The 19017-nt window shown below is 43.5% G+C and overlaps 2 protein-coding genes across 3 annotated transcripts in view; one reads left to right on the plus strand and one right to left on the minus strand.

Annotated features, from left to right (window-relative positions):
* The window catches only part of KIAA0930 (KIAA0930 ortholog), a 451608-nt gene extending 440513 nt beyond the window's left edge, over window positions 1-11095 (minus strand). Inside the window, exon 1 of the mRNA XM_063134367.1 lies at window positions 11089-11095. The gene's annotated coding sequence lies outside the window, so the exon portion shown is untranslated. The remainder of the gene's footprint in view (window positions 1-11088) is intronic.
* Window positions 1-19017, plus strand: part of FBLN1 (fibulin 1) — a 100295-nt gene that overhangs the window by 22822 nt on the left and 58456 nt on the right. For both annotated transcript variants that reach the window (XM_063134359.1, XM_063134360.1), the window contains exons 2-6: window positions 223-322; window positions 9412-9544; window positions 13972-14152; window positions 16891-16950; window positions 17596-17697. In XM_063134359.1, coding sequence (XP_062990429.1) covers window positions 223-322; window positions 9412-9544; window positions 13972-14152; window positions 16891-16950; window positions 17596-17697 — 576 coding nt within the window. The remainder of the gene's footprint in view (window positions 1-222; window positions 323-9411; window positions 9545-13971; window positions 14153-16890; window positions 16951-17595; window positions 17698-19017) is intronic.

Consider the following 19017-nt stretch of genomic DNA (forward strand, 5'->3'; position numbering starts at 1 on the left):
CTAGATACGCCTGCCAGGTTCACGCAATGTAGTAGCATGCTCCTAATTTTAGCAACCTTTTCAATTAAGGTTAGAAATTATATTTTACTCTGATGTGGGCCTATGATTCCTTGGGAGGTGATTAAGAGATGTGATGTGAGAAAAGTGAATTGAGTTGTAATTGAATTCCCTCAATGCCATTAGCTAAGTGCTTATTAAACACACTGCCTTTTCTTTCTGCAGAAACCTCAGTGGAGATCTGTTGCACACGCGGATATGAATGGGCGAGTCAAAAAAAAGACTGTAGTTCTCTGCCATTAAATCCTGATTCCAAAGAATGCAGGTATTCTTCAAATCAATTTGTTTGCCTGTTGTTACAGCAATGGATAGAATGACCCTGTTGCCCTTGAAAGCCCCATGGTCTGAATTCTGTTTTTACTACTACTCCTGGTTCCCCATATTTCCTTAGAAAACCTAGTTTCAGACACTGGCAGGAGATTTGTTCACACTACTATTGTTAGTCGAAAACTTGTCCAAAAGCAGAACTCTTAAGAGAACCTTTTTTGGGGAAAAGATTTGTTGTCTTGCTTTTCTTCTCTTTCCCCCTCTCTCTTTTTTTTCGTCCTCAAATTTGTAACTGTAGATTTCCTGGCTTGATTTCTTTTTAAGTATGGAAAGAATGTGTTTTGCAATCATGTCTGTGACTACTTTCTGAAGTTTTGCGTTTATATTGGCATTAAAATCTGTCTCCTACACAAAGTGGTTGAGCACAGAAGTTGCTTGAAGAAGAATAAAAAAGATGAAACAAAGGCCAGGGGTTGGGGAGGGGAAAAGGGAAATCATGTTTCTCAATCATTTTGGAAGCCTTAAGTATGCATGAAAAAAAGGATGACTCTGTTATTGTAGTGTAACCTTCCAAATTTAAGGGAAGGGAAATAGATATATACAGTTACCTGGGAGTAAGTCCCACTGAACTTATTTTATTTATTTATTTATTTACAATATTTGTATACCATTCCACATCCAAAGGGTTCAGAAGGGTGAACAGTAGAATAAAAACACAATGTTAAAGTAATAAATACTTTTAAAAGAAAGTTTTGATAAAACTGGATTTTGATAAACTGCAGACCACCAGGAGCAAGTCCTCTGATGACCCCAGTGACCAGGCTGGATGGTAAGGGAGAAAGTATTCTCGCAGACCTGGTCCCAAGTTGTTTAGGGCTTTGTATACTAGTACTAACACCTTAAACCTGGCCCGGTAGCGAATAGGCAGCCAGTGCAGTTCCCTCAGCGGAGGAGTTACATGCTGGAAAGGGGCAGCTCCTGACAACAGCCGAGCTGCTACATTCTGCATGAGCTCCAGCTTACAGACCAGCCTTGAGGGCAGCCCCACGTAGAGCATGTTTCAGTAATCCAGCCTTGAGGGTACTAATGCAGCTCGTGCAAAATGCAGCGGCCAGATTGATTTTGGGAACCAGAAGGTTCGACCATATAACACCTGCTCTGGTCCGCTTGCACTGGCTGCCTGTATGTTTCCAAGCCCAATTCAAGGTGCTGGTTTTGACCTATAAAGCCTTACATGGCTTGGGACCACAATACCTGACTGAATGCCTCTCCCGATGTGAATATACCTGGTCACTACGTTCAACATCCAAGGTCCTCCTCCGGGTGCCTACTCCGAGAGAGGCTCGGAGTGTGGCAACGAGGGACAGGGCCTTTTTGGTGGTGGCCCCCAGACTGTGGAACGATCTCCCTGACGAGGCTCGCCTGGTGCCAACGTTGCTATCTTTCCGGCGCCAGGTTAAGACTTTCCTCTTTGCCCAAGCATATGGTGGCACATCTTAATCACCCACATGTTTACTTTTTAAATGGTTTTTAATGCTTTGTGTGTGTGTATGTTCTGTGTTTTAGAATTTTAAATTTTGTATACTCATTTTTAATCTTAATTTTAGAATTTCTGTAAACCACCCAGAGAGCCCTGGCTATGGGGGCGGTATATAAGTGTAATAAAATAAATAAATAAATAAATAATGCCTGTTCCACCATAGCCAAGTTTAATGGGACATACTTTTGAGTAGTACATGCCTAGGATGCACCGTTAAGTGTTCCCACATGTAGATATACCATATTTCTTCGATTGTAAGACGTCATCGATTGTAAGACGCACACTAATTTCATAGAATCATAGAACAGCAGAGTTGGAAGGGGCTCAATGCCCCTTCCAACTGCTCAATGCAGGAATCCACCCTAAAGCATCCCTGACAGATGGTTGTCCAGCTGCCTCTTGAATGCCTCTAGTGTGGGAGAGCCCACAACCTCCCTAGGTAGCTGATTCCACTGTCGCACTTTCAGTACCACCAACAGAAAAAAAAAAAACCCAAGACACACCCGTGATTCTAAGACGCACCCCATTTTTAGAGATGTTTATATGGGGGGAAAAGTGCGTCTTAGAACTGAAGAAATAGGGTAACTGATTTTTGTGTACATTATTATTATTTATTAGAAATTGCAGGACAGGGTGGTGGTGGAGGGAAGAGAGAGATTGGATTTTGTCAGGCCTGGAGACAGCTTTGTGGCAGGCTGCAGCTACGACCTGATTCTAGAAAGACCGGTGTGGGTCAAATGGGCCAGAGGCAGGTGATGTGATCGTGGAGAGGCTGGATGGCAGGTACAGGCAAACATGGGCCAAAGGCTGGAGGCAGAGGTGCAGTTATAACCCTGGCTGATGGCTGGCTACTGGGTTGGTCAGAGGAGAATTAAAGGGCCAGGAGTTGGAACAAGTTAGAGACGAGCCACAGATCACGTACTAAGGCACAAGGCATTCTGCGCTGTTATTCTGTCAGAGGAATTGCCCAGACTGGAAGACAACACTGGGAGAAGTTATGAGCAGCCAACCAGGCTCCTATTGGTCCCCGGCGTCACGGCGTCACATAGCCATGGTTGGTCTGGAGCGCTGCAGTTCCATATGGGTGGCACTGCAGCATAACTGTGATTGGATGGTATGAGCCTCAGCCTGAGAGCTGTCCAGTGCTGCAGAGATTAAGGTGCTTGAATTCTGTTGCCTGGGTTCCAGGTTCGAATTCCTTAAAGACTCAGAGGATGTGCTTACTTCTGGACCTCTGGGACAAATCAGTATATCTGTATCTCCTCAACTCCTAATCTTTCCTCCCCCGCCCCTCTCTCCCTTTCTCTATAATATCTTTCCTTTCTTACTTACTGTTAGCATCTGTTAACTTGCCTAATTCTAACTAGCAAAAAAGGAATGGAGCTTCCCCCCAAAATAAAAACCAACAGCAATTTGATTTCTCACTCTCCTGTTACCTTAAGTATTTTAGAGGGGTTGGGGTTTTTTTGTGTGTATTTGTTCTTTGCACAAGCTCTGGGTCTAGGCCTCAAATAGAATCCCACTTCCTGGGAACCATATGTGACAAACTGAATATGTCGGTACTTCCTACCTGCCTGTACTGTAAGGTAAGTACAGGCTGCCGGACACCCTTTTCCTGTATTCCTTTAGACATCGCCTGCCGCCACCCATTTATTAATAGCTGTGGTTTAATATTTACTAACTCATAACCCGGGCAAACATAATATTTATGAACTCACAACCTGGAATAACTCATAACCTGGCATATGGCTTTTATATATGGAGACAGATAAGCTCCTTTTCAAGAGCTTCTTTTAAACTAATTAAAAACCAGGGCTGTGTGTTTGCCAAGCAGTTCAGTGCATGGATGAAGCTAACCTTCAGGCCAGGAAAAGAAGAAAATCAACTCTAGTTTCCAATTCAGTATATTCCTGAAAGAACCAAGCAGAGAAAGGTTAAGATATAGTTGGTCACTTTTTTAAAAATTAAATGAACTTAAAATCTGCTATTTACTGTTTATTGGGACCCTAAGGATATCTAACCGAAGCAGCTTTTACAGGAAAGCTGCTGGGATTCCAGGGCATGGAATCCCAGCAGTTTGTCTTCCCCTCTTTGACAGCTAGTCATAGAACCCCCTCCCCACCAAAAGATCTCCAAGAATAAGTGTGCTTCAGTGGGGTTAGGCAGCTCTCAGAGATGGAAATTCAAAGTGACCAATCAAGACCTTCGGGAGGACCTGTTGATGCATCTCCAGGTAGTTCTTGCAGTACCTTTTAACATAAGGTGCCATCCTATCCCCAATGCTGTTTAACATCTACATGAAACCGCTGGGAGACATCAACCGGAGGCATGGGGTGGGGTGCTATCAGTATGCTGATGACACCCAAATATATTTCTCTACGCCTTCGACAACAGTGTCAGCTAAGGACAGTGTGTCTCCTCTGAATGAATGCTCGGAGGCGGTAATGGGCTGGATGAGGAAAAACAAACTGAAGCTGAATCCAGACAAAACAGAGGTGCTTGCTGTCAAGGGCTCTGACCTAGGTTTGGAGGTGTGTCACCCAGTTCTGGATGGGGCTACACTCCCCCTGAAAGACTGTGTTCGCAGTTTGGGGGTGCTCCTGGATCAGTCGCTCCAAATGACAGCCCAGATAGATGCAACAGCCAGGAGTGCCTACTATCAGCTTCGACTGATACACCAGCTGCGCCCCTTCTTAGAGTCGGAAGACCTAAAGACAGTAGTACATGCGCTGGTAACCTCAAGGCTTGACTTCTGCAATGCGCAGATTTGGCTGAAATACACAATTATAATGTTTTGTTTTTGTTTTCTTCTGAGTTTCAGAAAGACGGGAAGACTGTTCAAAGAAAACCATCAGCTAGCATTTGGGGAGGGGCAAAAACTCAGTAGTGGAGCCTGTGCTTTGTGTGTGGAAGGTTCCAAGTTCAACCCCTGACTTCGACACGCGTCTCTGGTGGTTGTGCCAACTCAAAAGGAGGCTGTTTCCTGTAGTTCTATGAGTTGGTGTTACTTTTTGCCAGAGCTTCCTTCTCTGATCTGATGTCCTCCAGGTGTTTTGGACTATCCCTCCCCTAATCCATTGGCATTGCTGGCTAAGGATGATAGGAGTTGTAGTAGTTCCATACATCTGGAGAGCACCAGGTTTGGGAAGCCTGGTCTGGAGGCTATATTTAGCTGAATTGTTACTACTGCATGTTTTAACTTATTACTGAATTGTGCTTAATAATATTGAAAAGGTGCTTTACTTAGGTCATTTTGACCCTGGAAAAAATTGTATATGGTTGAGAATGGTTCACAAAACATGCTAAGTCATGGTTTACACGCTAAGCCATAAAGTTGAGCTCAAAATACATAACCACCGTGGGTTGGCGTATTGTCTGAACTTGGCCTTTGTGCCTCATGCCGCACGTTTATTTTGGTACACTATGCAGGGAAGTGTATCCACTCTTCCACTCCATGAATAACTGGGGGTGAGTTATTTCTATTGCTATTCCTTTAATGTAACATTATGACCCAATTGTCACTGAGGTGATATACCTATGTCTGGGCATTTCAGATTACAGATGACGTCCACAGGATTGAATGCTTCTTTGTATAAAATAAATAAGTGCACATTAAAAAACAACAACTAGAATTTGGGGAGAAGGCTAAGCTACAATCTTGACTGGCAAGTTTTCTATGTTTAGGGATAGTGTGTTTGTGCCTCTTTGTGTGTGTGTGTGTGTGTGTGTGTGTGTGTTACATTCCATCATGTGAGTCTCCACCTGCCCAGTCAGAGCTATGCTACATAGTAAGAACTACGTTGAAATTACATATACTTTCTCTGTAAACATTGTAAGCAAATAGTAATATTTCCTTTTTTGTAGTATTTCCATTTTTGTATTTGGTATCTAACTACTACATACCAACTTAGCAAAATTCCTTATTTAGTCATAATGTGGTCTTGAGAAAACTCCCAAATTTCCACACAAGTGGCACAGGTACAGCTGCAGAGAAGGAGAATGGGAAGGATTGGATTTCTCTGGTTAAATATAGACGGGTACTAAATGAGAAATTCTTGTTAAGATCCAACTTGCACTTTTAATGGGTTTTTATGGAAATAAATGAAAGGAAAATAAGAACTCTCCAAATGCTATTAGGAAATTCATGCTGGTTTTAAGTACGCACCCTCTGGAGGGGATAATAGAAAAGTTCTATTAGTTCTGGAGTTCCGAAGAGAGTTTTGGAGTTACATATTGATTTAAGGAACAGGAATGCAGGCCTTTGCTTCTCTTTGTAAATCTAAAAGAAAAGGGATGAAATAAAAGCACAAAACTCCGTTTCTTTAGAGATCTCTTAATTTGTTAGTTGATCTCTAGGCTGTGTCTGTTAGTTTGGAAAATTAATGCAGTGAATTCAAGGAGATAGGCTGAGGGTGTTGGGAGAGATGTACACCCTGTGGGACTATAATGCTTAATTAGCTTGTTTTGCTTGACATGGTTAACGGTTATGTTTGAATATCAAAACCATGGTTAAGCTTGAGTTTGAAACTATTGGCAGTATCCAGTTCTGCTCCAGTGCTCGTGTTGATGCTGCTGCATTGGCTTAAATCCGCACCTGCCCTATGTAACTAGTACTTGCTAGTACTAGTACTTGCTGGGCAATGGAGAAAAAAAATGACAATTAGCTGCCCAAATTCCCAAATTTCGGAACCATATGCCACTTTTTGCAATTGCTCTACATTGTGCAAGCATTGGTTTACACTAGCATAATGTCATTAGTGTTACTGCTTGAGCACATTTGTATACTACCCTATAGCTAGAAGCAGGTTTCAAATTCTAGTTTAAAGCTAACCATGGTTATAGTTAAATTCAGGGCAGATGCAACACTGATACAGTCTGGGAGCCAAGTTGGTACCACTTGAGCCATTGTTATACCATCATGTAATATAGGTAATAGATGCCCCGTAGACCAGATAATTAACAATATTATTTTGGCTTGGGGCAAATATTTCTATATGAAGACAATTTATTTATTTATTTATTACATTTTTATACTGCCCAATAGCCGAAGCTCTCTGGGTGGTTCACAAAAATTAAAATCATGAAGAGCATAAAAACAACCAACAATCCAAAAACACTAATACAAAATACAATATAAAAAGCACAACCAGGATAAAACCACACAGCAAAAATTGATGTACTGTAGGTTAAAATATGGAATTAAAACAGAAGAGTTTAAATTTAAGTTAAATTAGGTGTTAAAATACTGAGAAAATAAAAAGGTCGTCAGCTGGCGATGGAAGGAGTACATTGTAGGCGCCAAGCGAATGTCTCTGGGGATCTTGTTCTACAGCAGAGAAAGCCCTCCTCCTAGTAGCCACCTGCCTCACTTCCTTTGGCAGGGGCTCACGGAGAAGGGCCCCTGTAGATGATCTTAAGGTCCGGGCAGGTACATATGGGAGGAGGCGTTCCTTCAAATAACCTGGCCCCAAACCGTTTAGGGCTTTGATTTAAGGAACAGGAATGCAGGCCTTGTTAGTAGGCGGGCTGTCCTGTTTTGTACCAGCTGAAGTTTCCATCTCCCTCTCCAGGCTCCCTGTCCATGCAACTACTGGTCTGGAGTGTTTGCACCTTGTGTTGGGCCAATGGGACAGATTAGGGATCCTGTTGGTGTACGGCCCACCCTGCTGCTCAACAGGCTCCCTGGCTGAGCTGACGGAGGTGGTCTCAGATGTGCTGTTGAGAGCCCCCAGACTGTTGGTTCTGGGGGATGTCAACATTCATGCCGAGGGCACCTTATCCGGGGCGGCTCAGGATTTCATGGTCTCCATGACAACCATGGGACTGTCCCAGTATTCCATTGGACCGATGCATGTAGCAGGGCATACTCTAGACTTGGTTTTTGCAACTGGACAGGGAGATGGTGATCTGAAAGTGGGGGACTTTACATCAGTTCCCGTATCATGGTCAGATCACTGCTTGCTGAGGTTTAGACTTACAGTGGCTTTTCCTCTCTGCAAGTGTGGGGGACCCATTAAGATGGTCCGCCCCCGGAGACTAATGGATCCGATTGGTTTCCAAAGGGCTCTGGGGAGTTTTCCGGCTGATAGGGCTGGCTCTCCTGTCGAAACCCTGGTTGACCTGTGGAATACAGAAATGACCCGGGCGGTTGACAGGATTGCTCCCGAGCGCCCTCTCCTGAGTAGAGCTCGTACGGCTCCGTGGTATACCCCAGAGCTGAGAGCGATGAAACAAAATAGGAGACGGCTAGAGGACAGATGGAGGCTGTGGATGTGTTGAATCGGTGCCTGGCTGCGACAATGGACTGGATGAGGGCTAATAAACTGAGACTCAATCCAGACAAGACTGAGATGCTGTTAGTAGGTGATTCCGCTGACAGGATGGGGGGTGTTCTACCAGTTCTGGATGGGATTGCACTCACCCTGAAGGAGCAGGTTCGTAGCTTGGGGGTTCTTTTAGACCCATCATTGTCACTTGAGGCTCAGGTGACCTCAGTGGCACGGAGTGCCTTCTACAAACTCCGGTTGGTGGCCCAGCTACGCCCCTATCTAGACAGGGATAACCTGGCTTCAGTTGTCCATGCTCTGGTAACCTCCAAGTTAGATTACTGCAATGCGCTCTACGTAGGGCTGCCTTTGAAGACGGTTCGGAAGCTGCAGCTCGTGCAAAATGCAGCGGCCAGATTGATTTTGGGAACCAGAAGGTTCGACCATATAACACCTGCTCTGGTCCGCTTGCACTGGCTGCCTGTATGTTTCTGAGCCCAATTCAATGTGCTGGTTTTGACCTATAAAGCCTTACACGGCTTGGGACCACAATACCTGGCGGAACGCCTCTCCCGACGTGAATATACCCGGTCACTACGTTAAACATCTAAGGTCCTCCTCCGGGTGCCTACTCCGAGAGAGACTTGGAGTGTGGCAACGAGGGACAGGGCCTTTTTGGTGGTGGCCCCCAGACTGTGGAATGATCTCCCTGATGAGGCTCGCCTGGCGCCAACGCTGCTATCTTTCCGGTGCCAGGTTAAGACTTTCCTCTTTGCCCAGGCATATGGCGGCACATCCTAATTACCCACATGTTTAGTTTTTAATCGGTTTTTAATGCTTTATGTATGTATGTTCTGTGTTTTAGAGTTTTAAATTTTGTATACTTGTTTTTACCTCAATTTTAGAATTTCTGTAAACCGCCCAGAGAGCCCTGGCTATGGGAGCGGTATATAAGTTTAATAAATAAATAAATAAATTATCAGAGCATGGATAACTGTAGCTAGGCTATCTCTGTCCAGATAAGGGCGCAGTTGGTATATCAGCCTAAGCTGATAAAAGGTGCTCTTTGCCACTGAGTTCACCTGTGCCTCAAGTGACAGTTCTGGATCCAAGAGCACCCCCAAACTACGGACCGATCCTTTAGGGAGAGTGCAACCCCGTCCAGGACAGGGCAAACACCACCTCGCCGGACAGATGAACCACCCGCTAACAGTGCACAATGCTGCCTTTGTGCATTTGGTCTAAGATTCTTTCTTCCCCATTCCCCCTCCCCCCCTTTAGCATAGCCCAGGAGCAGTGCTGTCTCAATCAGCTGGAGGAGCTACACTGCACAACTGGAATAGCCATTGCCAGAAAGCAAGAAGACTGTGACTCACACAAGGATAATTTTACCTGTGAAGACAAGACCATTAAGGTGAGACATCAAAGGCGCTGGTTGAACGATTTGATCTAAAACTTTTTCAATCTTGAATTAACGCTCTGAATTTTTCCTCTTGGGCACCCTACTATACTCTACCTTCCTTCAGTCTGGCTTAATAGTCTTCAATTTGTATTCCTTGAACTCTGGGTTTACTGGGAAGCTTATTATGAGTAGAGGATATTATTATTATTATTATTATTATTATTATTATTATTATTATTATTATTATTCCTTTACAATGCAGAGCATCAGAGAGGTGTTTGTTTGTTTGTTTTACAGCATTTATATACTGCTCCACATCTAAATAGTGTTCCCCTGTGGCCACATGTAGGCCTGGCCAGTGTACCACATGAAATCAATGTGTGCCCTAAAACATTTTGTAAATTCTTGTATATTCTTGTATATTTTGTCATTTTCTTATGTACTTCTGTCAGAATTGTGTACGTCAGCCAACAAGAGCCCTCTAGTGGTTAGGCCTTCAAACATTGTTAGTGCGATGTTTGCTGTTGAAGCTTGATCATTGGTTATGTTGCCAGATGCTGAGCTCATTATGTTTTATTCTATATATTTTTTAATGCTGGAACTAGAATTTAAAGCAGATATCTGGCTGGCATCAAAAATGGTACTCCTAAATCTCCTCTGTCCCAGAATTCATTCCAGGGCATGGTCTGAAGTTGCATGATGCACCAACGTAGACGAAGCTAAAAAGATCTGGGTCTGGTCATAGCCTGGATGAGAGACCATGTATGCCATCTTGAATCCTATCGTAGAAGAAAGGAAGGGCAGAAATGCAGTTAACAAAATTTATAATATCTGAGATCTTCAGCAAATCATGTGATAATTACTGCACTACAGGAAGCAATAGCCTGTAGAACTGAGTGGGGATAGGAAAATTCTCATTCAATTACATTTCAACATGCTTTGGGCATCTCTAGGAAAGGGAGATATGGGACTGCTTAGTTCTTGCCTAAGTTCCAATTCTTGAAATGATGAGAGTTTCAGAAATGCCCTTCAGCTACTTTTGCAAACGTAGAGATTCATGGATTGTGTACCAAAAAAATTGTGTATAGCAGAATATAATGGCCAATTTATATGTAAGTTTGGAGGCATTCAACATCATGCCAAAAATATGCATGTGTAAATTTTGCCGGAGTTCACCAAAAGTGCTATACACAGACACCCAGGCCATAGCTAGACCTAAGGTTTATCCCTGGATCATCCAGGGGTCAAACCTGTTCATCTAGGTGACACACGGGGGATCCAGTGCTCAGGCAGGGGCAAACCCTGGATGATCCCAGGATAAACCTTAGGTATAGCTGTGGCCACAGACAGCACAGTGCTTAGCAGTTCACGTTTCACCACCTCGTTGCACTCTGTAGATTGTCTATTCTTTTATTATTATTTCTAGAGCACCTACAGTATCCACATACTGTAAATAAATCAAAATAAAGACACACACTTGTCCTCAGGCTTAATTTTGAAGTGGTAAACAGACTTTAGACTTGTGGGATCTACTTGCTTTTCACTAGAACCCTGAGGTCCAGGTCCAGGTCCAAAATGGTGGCTCCAGAAGGCAAACATAGGATTACAGGACAAGGTACTTCTGAGCACGTGCTTTGCCCAGGTGTTTATTTTCAGTACCAGAAAGGGAGTTTGCATACAAACCTTTTGCACACAAATTGACTCTAAAGCATTATTGATGTCAGCAGCCTGATTTAGGAGGAATAAATGTCTTTTGGGGGTTTATTTATTTATTTATTGCATTTCTATACCACCCAATAGTCAAAGCTCTCTGGGCAGTTCGAAGCTTTTTGGGCAGTTGCTGTTGTTAAACCATTAGAAGTCAGAGACACATGCTGCTCTGCTTCAAATCACCTTGAGAGATCTCAGTCCACTTTTTGCCTGCCCCCTGAGCTAAAAGATGAGTTACACAAGTGGATGAAAAGAGGGAGAAGAGATTAAGAGCATCTTCAGACGGGGAGAAATCACATTTCCTTACCAGCGCGTACTATCGCTCTTGCTTCCGGTTTTCTTCCGCATTGGGAACGAACTGAAATTATACAGGGAAAGAGAGCTGAGACCATGTGGCCCATGCAGATCAATGGGAACAGCGCTCTCTAGTGGGCATTTTATAGCGCAACTTTCCTGCACGCAGCAGGAAATCCCAACCAATACAGTCTTATTTTAAAAAAAGAAAAGAAGGCTTTTCTTTGGATTAAGAGCGACCGTACGCGATGCTAAAACTGGGAAATGGAGCAGGAGATGTGCAGGAGGATCACTGCGTCATCAAAATGACCTGCAAAGATCCGTGAGTGGCCACTTGCGAGCGAGCGATAAAACGCTCGTCGAAAGAAGTTCTACTTTGACAATCAGGAGCAAAGAGGTGCATTGTTAACAGGCTTCTAACGGAGTCCAGACTGATCTTGGAAGAGATGTAGGAGGCAGCACCAACTGAATAGATCAAGTGAAGCAATCTTTGTGGGAGAGCCCTTGTTTCCCTGTAGCCCTTGTTTCTCAGGCCAGTGACTAGGACCAGATTTTCTTTCTCCTTGCCCCCACAGCCAGAGGGCAATTCTAAGTGTCCTTAGCCTAGTCACTATTCTCTCAATCCCTCCCGAAATCTGCAATATAGGGACAATACTGAACTACTGAATCAAAAATATTTATTTATTTAATTAAATAAACAATGTGGAGCAATCTGATCATTTATTAAAGCACTGCATAAGTAGAGGCATTAAATATTAGATAAGAACATAAGAAGAGCCCTGCTGGATCAAACCAAGGCTCCATCCCATCCAGCCTTCTGTACACACAGTGGCCAACCAGCCGCCATGGCAAATCCACAAGTAGAACATGATTGCAACAGCACCGTCCCAGTGACTGGCGCACATCTACACACTGTCTCTGATACGGGAGGTAGAACATAGCGGCTAAAGTGTCAGACTGGGAGTCGGGAGATCTGGGTTCTAGTCCCCTCTCAGCCATGGAAACCCACTGGGTGACTTTGGGCCAGTCACAGACACTCAGCCCAACCCACCTCACTGGGTTGTTGTTGTGAGAATAAAATGGAGAGGAGGAGGAGGAGAATTATGTACACCGCCTTGGGTTCCTTGGAGGTAAAAAGGTGGGATATAAATGCAATAATAAATAAATACATGTATTGTGGTAGTGAATTCCATAGTTTAACAATGTGCTGTGTTAAGAAATACTTCCTTTTATCCGTCCTGAATGTCCTACATACATTTGTTTGCTCATACATTTGTTTGAGTGTGATAGTTTAATCTTTGTAAACTGCCCCGAGAGATTTGGCTAAAGATTTGCTAATAAAGAATTTGCAAAAAATAAATGTTTCATATTTCTTTGCAGTGCAGAGCACTGCTTCATGTCCGTGCCCATGCAATGTGAAACTGTATATCCCCCCTTATTATTAATATTTTATTGCAGATAAAGAGGAGATTAACAAAGACGTCAAAAGTACAATCTCAATCAAGAAAAGATCATTGTTTGGATATCTGGTTTGCCAAGCCCTCCTCCCTTGATTTCCCTGTCCAGTCAGCATTCTCCAATAAATTATAATTAGTTTTGAAAAAAGAGGAGCTTTATTATAATGACAAAATATAAATCTAGTAGAAGGGAGGAAAAAGGGAGGGGTGGGGAAGGACTTTTTGCACATGGATGAGATGCTAGTAAAAGATTAATATTCAGTTAGAAAGCAATCCTAGAAAAGGCAGCCAAATTGCATTTAATTTCTCTGGTGTATCCCTCCTGAAATACAGGATTAATTATTTAACGGCTGTCTAAAAGGTCTCCAATCCAGTTTTTTAATTATAAATGCAGAACTGTAAAATAATATGCTTTGCTACAAGTGATACTCTGGCAATCCTTTGTATGGTGGTTTTGGGAGTCTCAGATTGAAGGGATGTATTCCAGCATAAAGTGATTAAATTCAATAACAAGACTAATTTAATTTCATCAATGACATCTTTCTAAAAGGATTCAAGTATTATGGGGAACACCAGGAAGGAAGGGTAACGGAGGCAACCTACTAAGAATTTTCTGTTCTGGCCTGTTTTTAATCGACACGTTAGTTTTCCATATTTAACTACTGATATTTTCACTCTTTAATTCCCCCCCCTTCCTGATGCTCTATACTGTATTGTCTTAACAGCTGCCGTAATATTTTTAGATGATGGTTTCATAGATCGCAATTATGTTGTAATAAATTCTGTCTCTTCAATATCTTGTGAGATGTTTTGGGAGGGTTAGCTCTGAAAGGCAGTACATTAATGCTGAAAGAAATATTTCACAGGTAAATAACCTCATGGCTACACCAGGCCACTGTGTTGCAGGAGGGAAACTGAATTTTGCTGATAACTGTTATTATAAGGCTTGTGGGTAATGTGTCAATTGTGTCTTGATAGAAGTGCTGCTACTGCTGCTTTATGGGAAAGGTGGCCCAGAAGCAAGGCAACAGCTGTGAGCAGAGTCTGCTGATGGGATACCAGTGTGGATTGGTCTTCAGAGCTTGCTGTGTGGAAGGAAATGATAATACCTTAAATGTTGACAACTTGGACAAGTTGCACCAAGAAATACCTTTTCCCGGTAAAGGAGCACAAACCCATTTTTGATCGTTTTTAAACCAGTAGAGGGGGAATTGTTGCAGATCGTGGATGAGATACCTCAAAATATACATGTCGGTCTCACAGGATGTAGATAGCTTTGTGCTGTCCAGGACTGACCTTAGCATTTTTAAAAAATCCCTAAGGCAGAAAGGCAACAGTCTTAATTTATATGGTTATTTATTTATTTATTTATTTATTTATTACATTTCTATACCGCCCAATAATCAGAGCTCTCTGGGCAGTTCATAAAAATTAAAAACATTCAAAGTATAAAACAACAATATAAAACCATAATATAAAATACAATATAAAAGCTCAACCAGATAAAAACAGCAGCAATGCAAAATTACAAATTTAAAACAGCAAGTTGAAATTTATTTATAGACTGTTAAAATGCTGGGAGAATAAAAAGGTCTTCACCTGGCGTCTAAAAGCATATAATGTAGGTGCCAAGCGAACCTCCTTAGGGAGCTTATTCCACACAGCCGGGGTGCCACAGCAGAGAAGGCCCTCTTCCTGGTAGCCACCTGCCTCACTTCCTTTGGCAGGGGCTCGCGGAGAAGGACCCCTGTGGATGATCTTAAGGTCCGGGCAGGTACATACGGGAGGAGGCGTTCCTTCAGATAACCTGGCTCCCAAGGAGAACAGTGCTGCTGTGGGAAGGAGCTATGTGATTAACCTCCCCAATGTAGTTCCTCCATCTCGATGTTACCAGAGCGGCATGGGGAGAAGTCACAAAGCGAAGTTCTCACTTCCCATGCTGCTCTTTTGATATAGTCTTGTGTAAGAGCCTCGTGTGGCGCAGAGCGGTAAAGCAGCAGTTTCTGCAGCTGAAACTCTCCCCACGGCCTGAGTTCGATCCCAGTTGGAGCTGGTTTCAGGCAGCCGGCTCGGGTCAACTCGTAAAATGAGTACCCAGTTAGCTGGGGAAAAGGTAATAACGGCCGGGGAAGGCAACAGCAAACCACCCCGCTATAAGGCCTGCCAAGAAAACGTCAGCGAAAGCTGGCATCCCTCCAAGAGTCAGTAATGACTCAGTGCTTGCATGAGAGGTTCCTTTCCTTTCCTAAGATGATGGTGTCCTAGACTTGTTGTTTTCAAATGGTCTATCTTCAGGGAACACTTTTTTCCCACATTGGTGTGTCACCCCTGCACATTGCATAGATTATAGGGGCATAACATAGGGTACACTGGAGGTAGTGGCTAGGCTTGTGGTGCCTAACTATTGTCCCCTCCTTGCTGCTACACGTATGAGAGAGAGATTGGGATTGGGTGGCCAACTGTCTTTCATGGAAACTTGTCCTTCATGACTGATACTTCCACTGAACTTCAGAGTTCCCCAAAGCAATATATAGGAAGTGTAGGATCACGTGGACAGATGCCAACAGCATCTTCGGAGCTTGTGAGCTGCCCTTCCTGTGGTTGCTAAGAGGCCATGTAGGGGTGTGGAAGTTTGGCCAGCCTCCCTCCGTCCCTCACCTGGAAGTAATTGCAGCATTCCCAAAGGAGCTGGGAGCTGGCTGCCAGGTGCAGCTGATGAGCCAAAGCGACAAAGAGCAAGATATAAGAACAGAGGAAAAAACAAGGGTGAGGAGGGTGTGTGTGGAGGGGTCCTGGTTGTGAAGCCAGACAACATACAGGCAGGTTTTCTGTTGGGAACACTAACTCAGATGGGGAATACCTTTGAGAAAACCTTAGGCTCTATGATGAGCTAGATATCATTTGTTTCATAGCTAGCTGGAAAATTACTTAGGCTTCTTGAAGAGCAGAGAGAGACTGAACATCTCTGAGAGGCATTTTTGTTAGCAGCTTATCTCAGTTACATATAAAACCTGTACACACACATGTGCAGGAAGTTTGGTGTGTGTGTGTGTGCACGTATTGAAAATAGTATCATCCGCCTGCAGTCTGAAGACTTGCATTCCAATATATCTCTTCAAGACTCTGACTTCATTCAGAGGCAACTGTAGTTTAGCCTAAGTCTTGAGTATTTGGGGATGTAATCCATAAGAAAGCTTCACCAGGAGAGAATGCCAGGCCGAAGTCTCTATGTGTTAATTCCCACCTGTCATAAATGGTTGTATATACATTTCGAGTTTAAAACAAATGCATAAAAGCCCTAAACGGTTTGGGGCCAGGTTATTTGAAGGAACGCCTCCTCCCATATGTACCTACCCGGACCTTAAGATCATCTACAGGGGCCCTTCTCCGTGAGCCCCTGCCAAAGGAAGTGAGGCAGGTGGCTACTAGGAGGAGGGCTTTCTCCGCTGTGGCACCCCGGTTGTGGAACGAGCTCCCCAGAGAGGTCCGTCTGGCGCCTACACTGTACTGCTTTCGTCGCCAGCTGAAGACCTTTTTATTCACTCAGTATTTTAACACTTAATTTTAACTTAAATTTAAATTTTACTGTTTTAACTCTGTATTTTAACCTTATATCAATTTTGCTGCGTGGTTTTATCCTGGTTGTGCTTTTTATATTGTATTTTGTATTTGTATTTTTAACTTGTTGGTTGTTTTATGATGGTTTTAATTTTTGTGAACCGCCCAGAGAGCTTCGGCTATTGGGCGGTATAAAAATGTAATAAATAAATAAATAAATAAATAAATAAAATTTAAAAAAGACAGATCAGAAGACCCAGCCTAAATATAGGGATTAAAAAGCCATATAATTTTAAGAAGTTTAACCCCCCACTCCTCAACGTCTGTTTGTTTCTTTAGATTCACTATCACCAGTAGAAGTTGACTCTGAAGATATTTACCTTAATGATCGCTGCAGAGGTGAGCTAATTTGTAAACAGGGTGTGGGAAGCAGAGAGAGAATTACGAGTTGTCTAAAGCCAACTTGTGAGTTTGTGGCTGAAGTGAAATTGGTGTTAGGAGTTTCCCAACTCACTGTTAACCGCTATAATACACCAACTCTACACATTTGTCTACTCTTTGCATCCTGAGTCTGCCATTCTGACGCTTTTAATCCGGCTTCCCTTTGTGGTCAAATGGGCTGTGTCAGGAGAAACTTTTTATTGTCTCATCTATAGATAAGTCTTCCACAGTAGCTTAACTCTACCATTGTTGGCTGTGCAGGTAAGATGAACAGAATGGTTACTATCATCAATATGTATAAACCAGCAATGTCGTCAATGCCTAGTGGCCTCCTTCCTTTGTGGGAAATGCTCCAACTCCTTGGTTTACTTTAAGTGAAAAATGAAAACTCAAGATTACATGTAACTTTGATAGCACAGTGTATTTTGTTCTGGTTTTGAGCCACTGATTTCTAGTACATCATTCATTTTCTCCACATTGTCGGACGATAATGTAGCAGCAGAGATTAAATGTGTGTTCATCTTTGGCTTTTTCATGATAAACCTTTGAAAAGAACGAAATACCATTCACTGTTCTCCTTCACAACTCTCCTTGGTTTCATAGGCGGTGGTCCTTGCACCCAGCAATGTAGGGATACGGGTTCCAGTGTCCTTTGTTCTTGCTTTATGGGCTACCAGCTTCAGCCTGATGGTTTCACTTGTGAAGGTAAAGAAAGTGGTTGTTTGCTTTGCTTTTGGTGTGTGTGTTATGTTTAACAAATCACCCCAGTGAAGGCTGGTGGATTCAATATCAGTGGGGCAGCGAATCCTCTATGGGTTTCAGTCAGAACCACCCAGAACTCTAAAGTAGCTATCCAAGGTGAAAAACACCCTGGTTAGCGCCTTTGGAGTTCTTACTGAAACCAGGAGCAGATACTTTGCCCCACTGTCATTGAAGCCACCAGCCTCCACTGTCCTGGCTATATTGTAGCTGCTCTTCAAGCACTCCTAGGGTGAACCTACATAGCTGATTTAATGCAGTGGGAGGGCGCATCAGGTTCACTTGTGACAGCTGACGCTGTGGCCAAAGTGTAGCAAACCCGCATCATCCCTCCCCCAAAAGGCACATTTTCGGTTTAGCGTGACTTTCCCCCTTCGGAACGGCTCTGTTGCGGTTCTGTTCCCTGTGCCCCATTCCTCCTAATAAATTTTGGCATGATGGGCGTGCTACATGGTGTGTCTCTGACCTAGTCTGACCTGGTGAAAGGTGGTCAAGGGGTGGGGTCCTCCCTTTAGTTCTGTTTTTCCAGCGCTAGCGCCATTTCTCCAGGGAGCTTTGAGGCCGTAATTACCATGTCGCTTTCTTCCTCTCTTGCTGCTCTTTAGTCTTTTCCTTACTATTACTCTGCACTATGTACGACTAGAACTACTGCAGTAATCCACAGTTACAGGCTCCCTCCCGCTCTCTTCCCACCTATTTTACAACTTGCATCGCAGTAGCACAAGCGCACTTTAGGGTGATGTCGGAGCTGGGAGTTTTAGTTAAAGATTCACTGCAGGGGGTGAGATTTCTTTCTTTCTTCTGAGTAAACATGCACAGAAGGGGTGGCTTTACGGAGATTCTCATCTTGGCGCGCACACGTGTTGGGATGGAGGACAAAAGGCGCTGCCTCTTTTCCTTGCATGCCTGATACAGAATACCTTGACTGTCCCTGAGCAGGGGGAAGGTGGGGACCAAGCCTCTCATTGATGACTTTCATTTTGAGTGGTGGGGCTCCGCCCCCAAGTAAAGCAGATTTTAGAGTACAGTGTGTCCTGTGGAAGCCCTTGTTTTGGGAGGGGTGTAGCCCCCTTTTTTCAGCATAGCGTAATGTTGATGGACCAAAACCAAGTTCAGGAAAAAGTGGAGAAAAGCTGAAAGCGATTCTCAATGAATTTCCATTAAGACTCACCCCTAGTTAGTAAGGTGCTTGCAGCCCTATTTCGGAGAGACTGATGTGAAAGGAGCAGATTGAAAAGGGAGATGGTATGCATGTTGCATCACTGT

This window comes from Elgaria multicarinata, chromosome 9, assembly GCF_023053635.1.
Source record: "Elgaria multicarinata webbii isolate HBS135686 ecotype San Diego chromosome 9, rElgMul1.1.pri, whole genome shotgun sequence".
Taxonomy (NCBI): domain Eukaryota; kingdom Metazoa; phylum Chordata; class Lepidosauria; order Squamata; family Anguidae; genus Elgaria; species Elgaria multicarinata.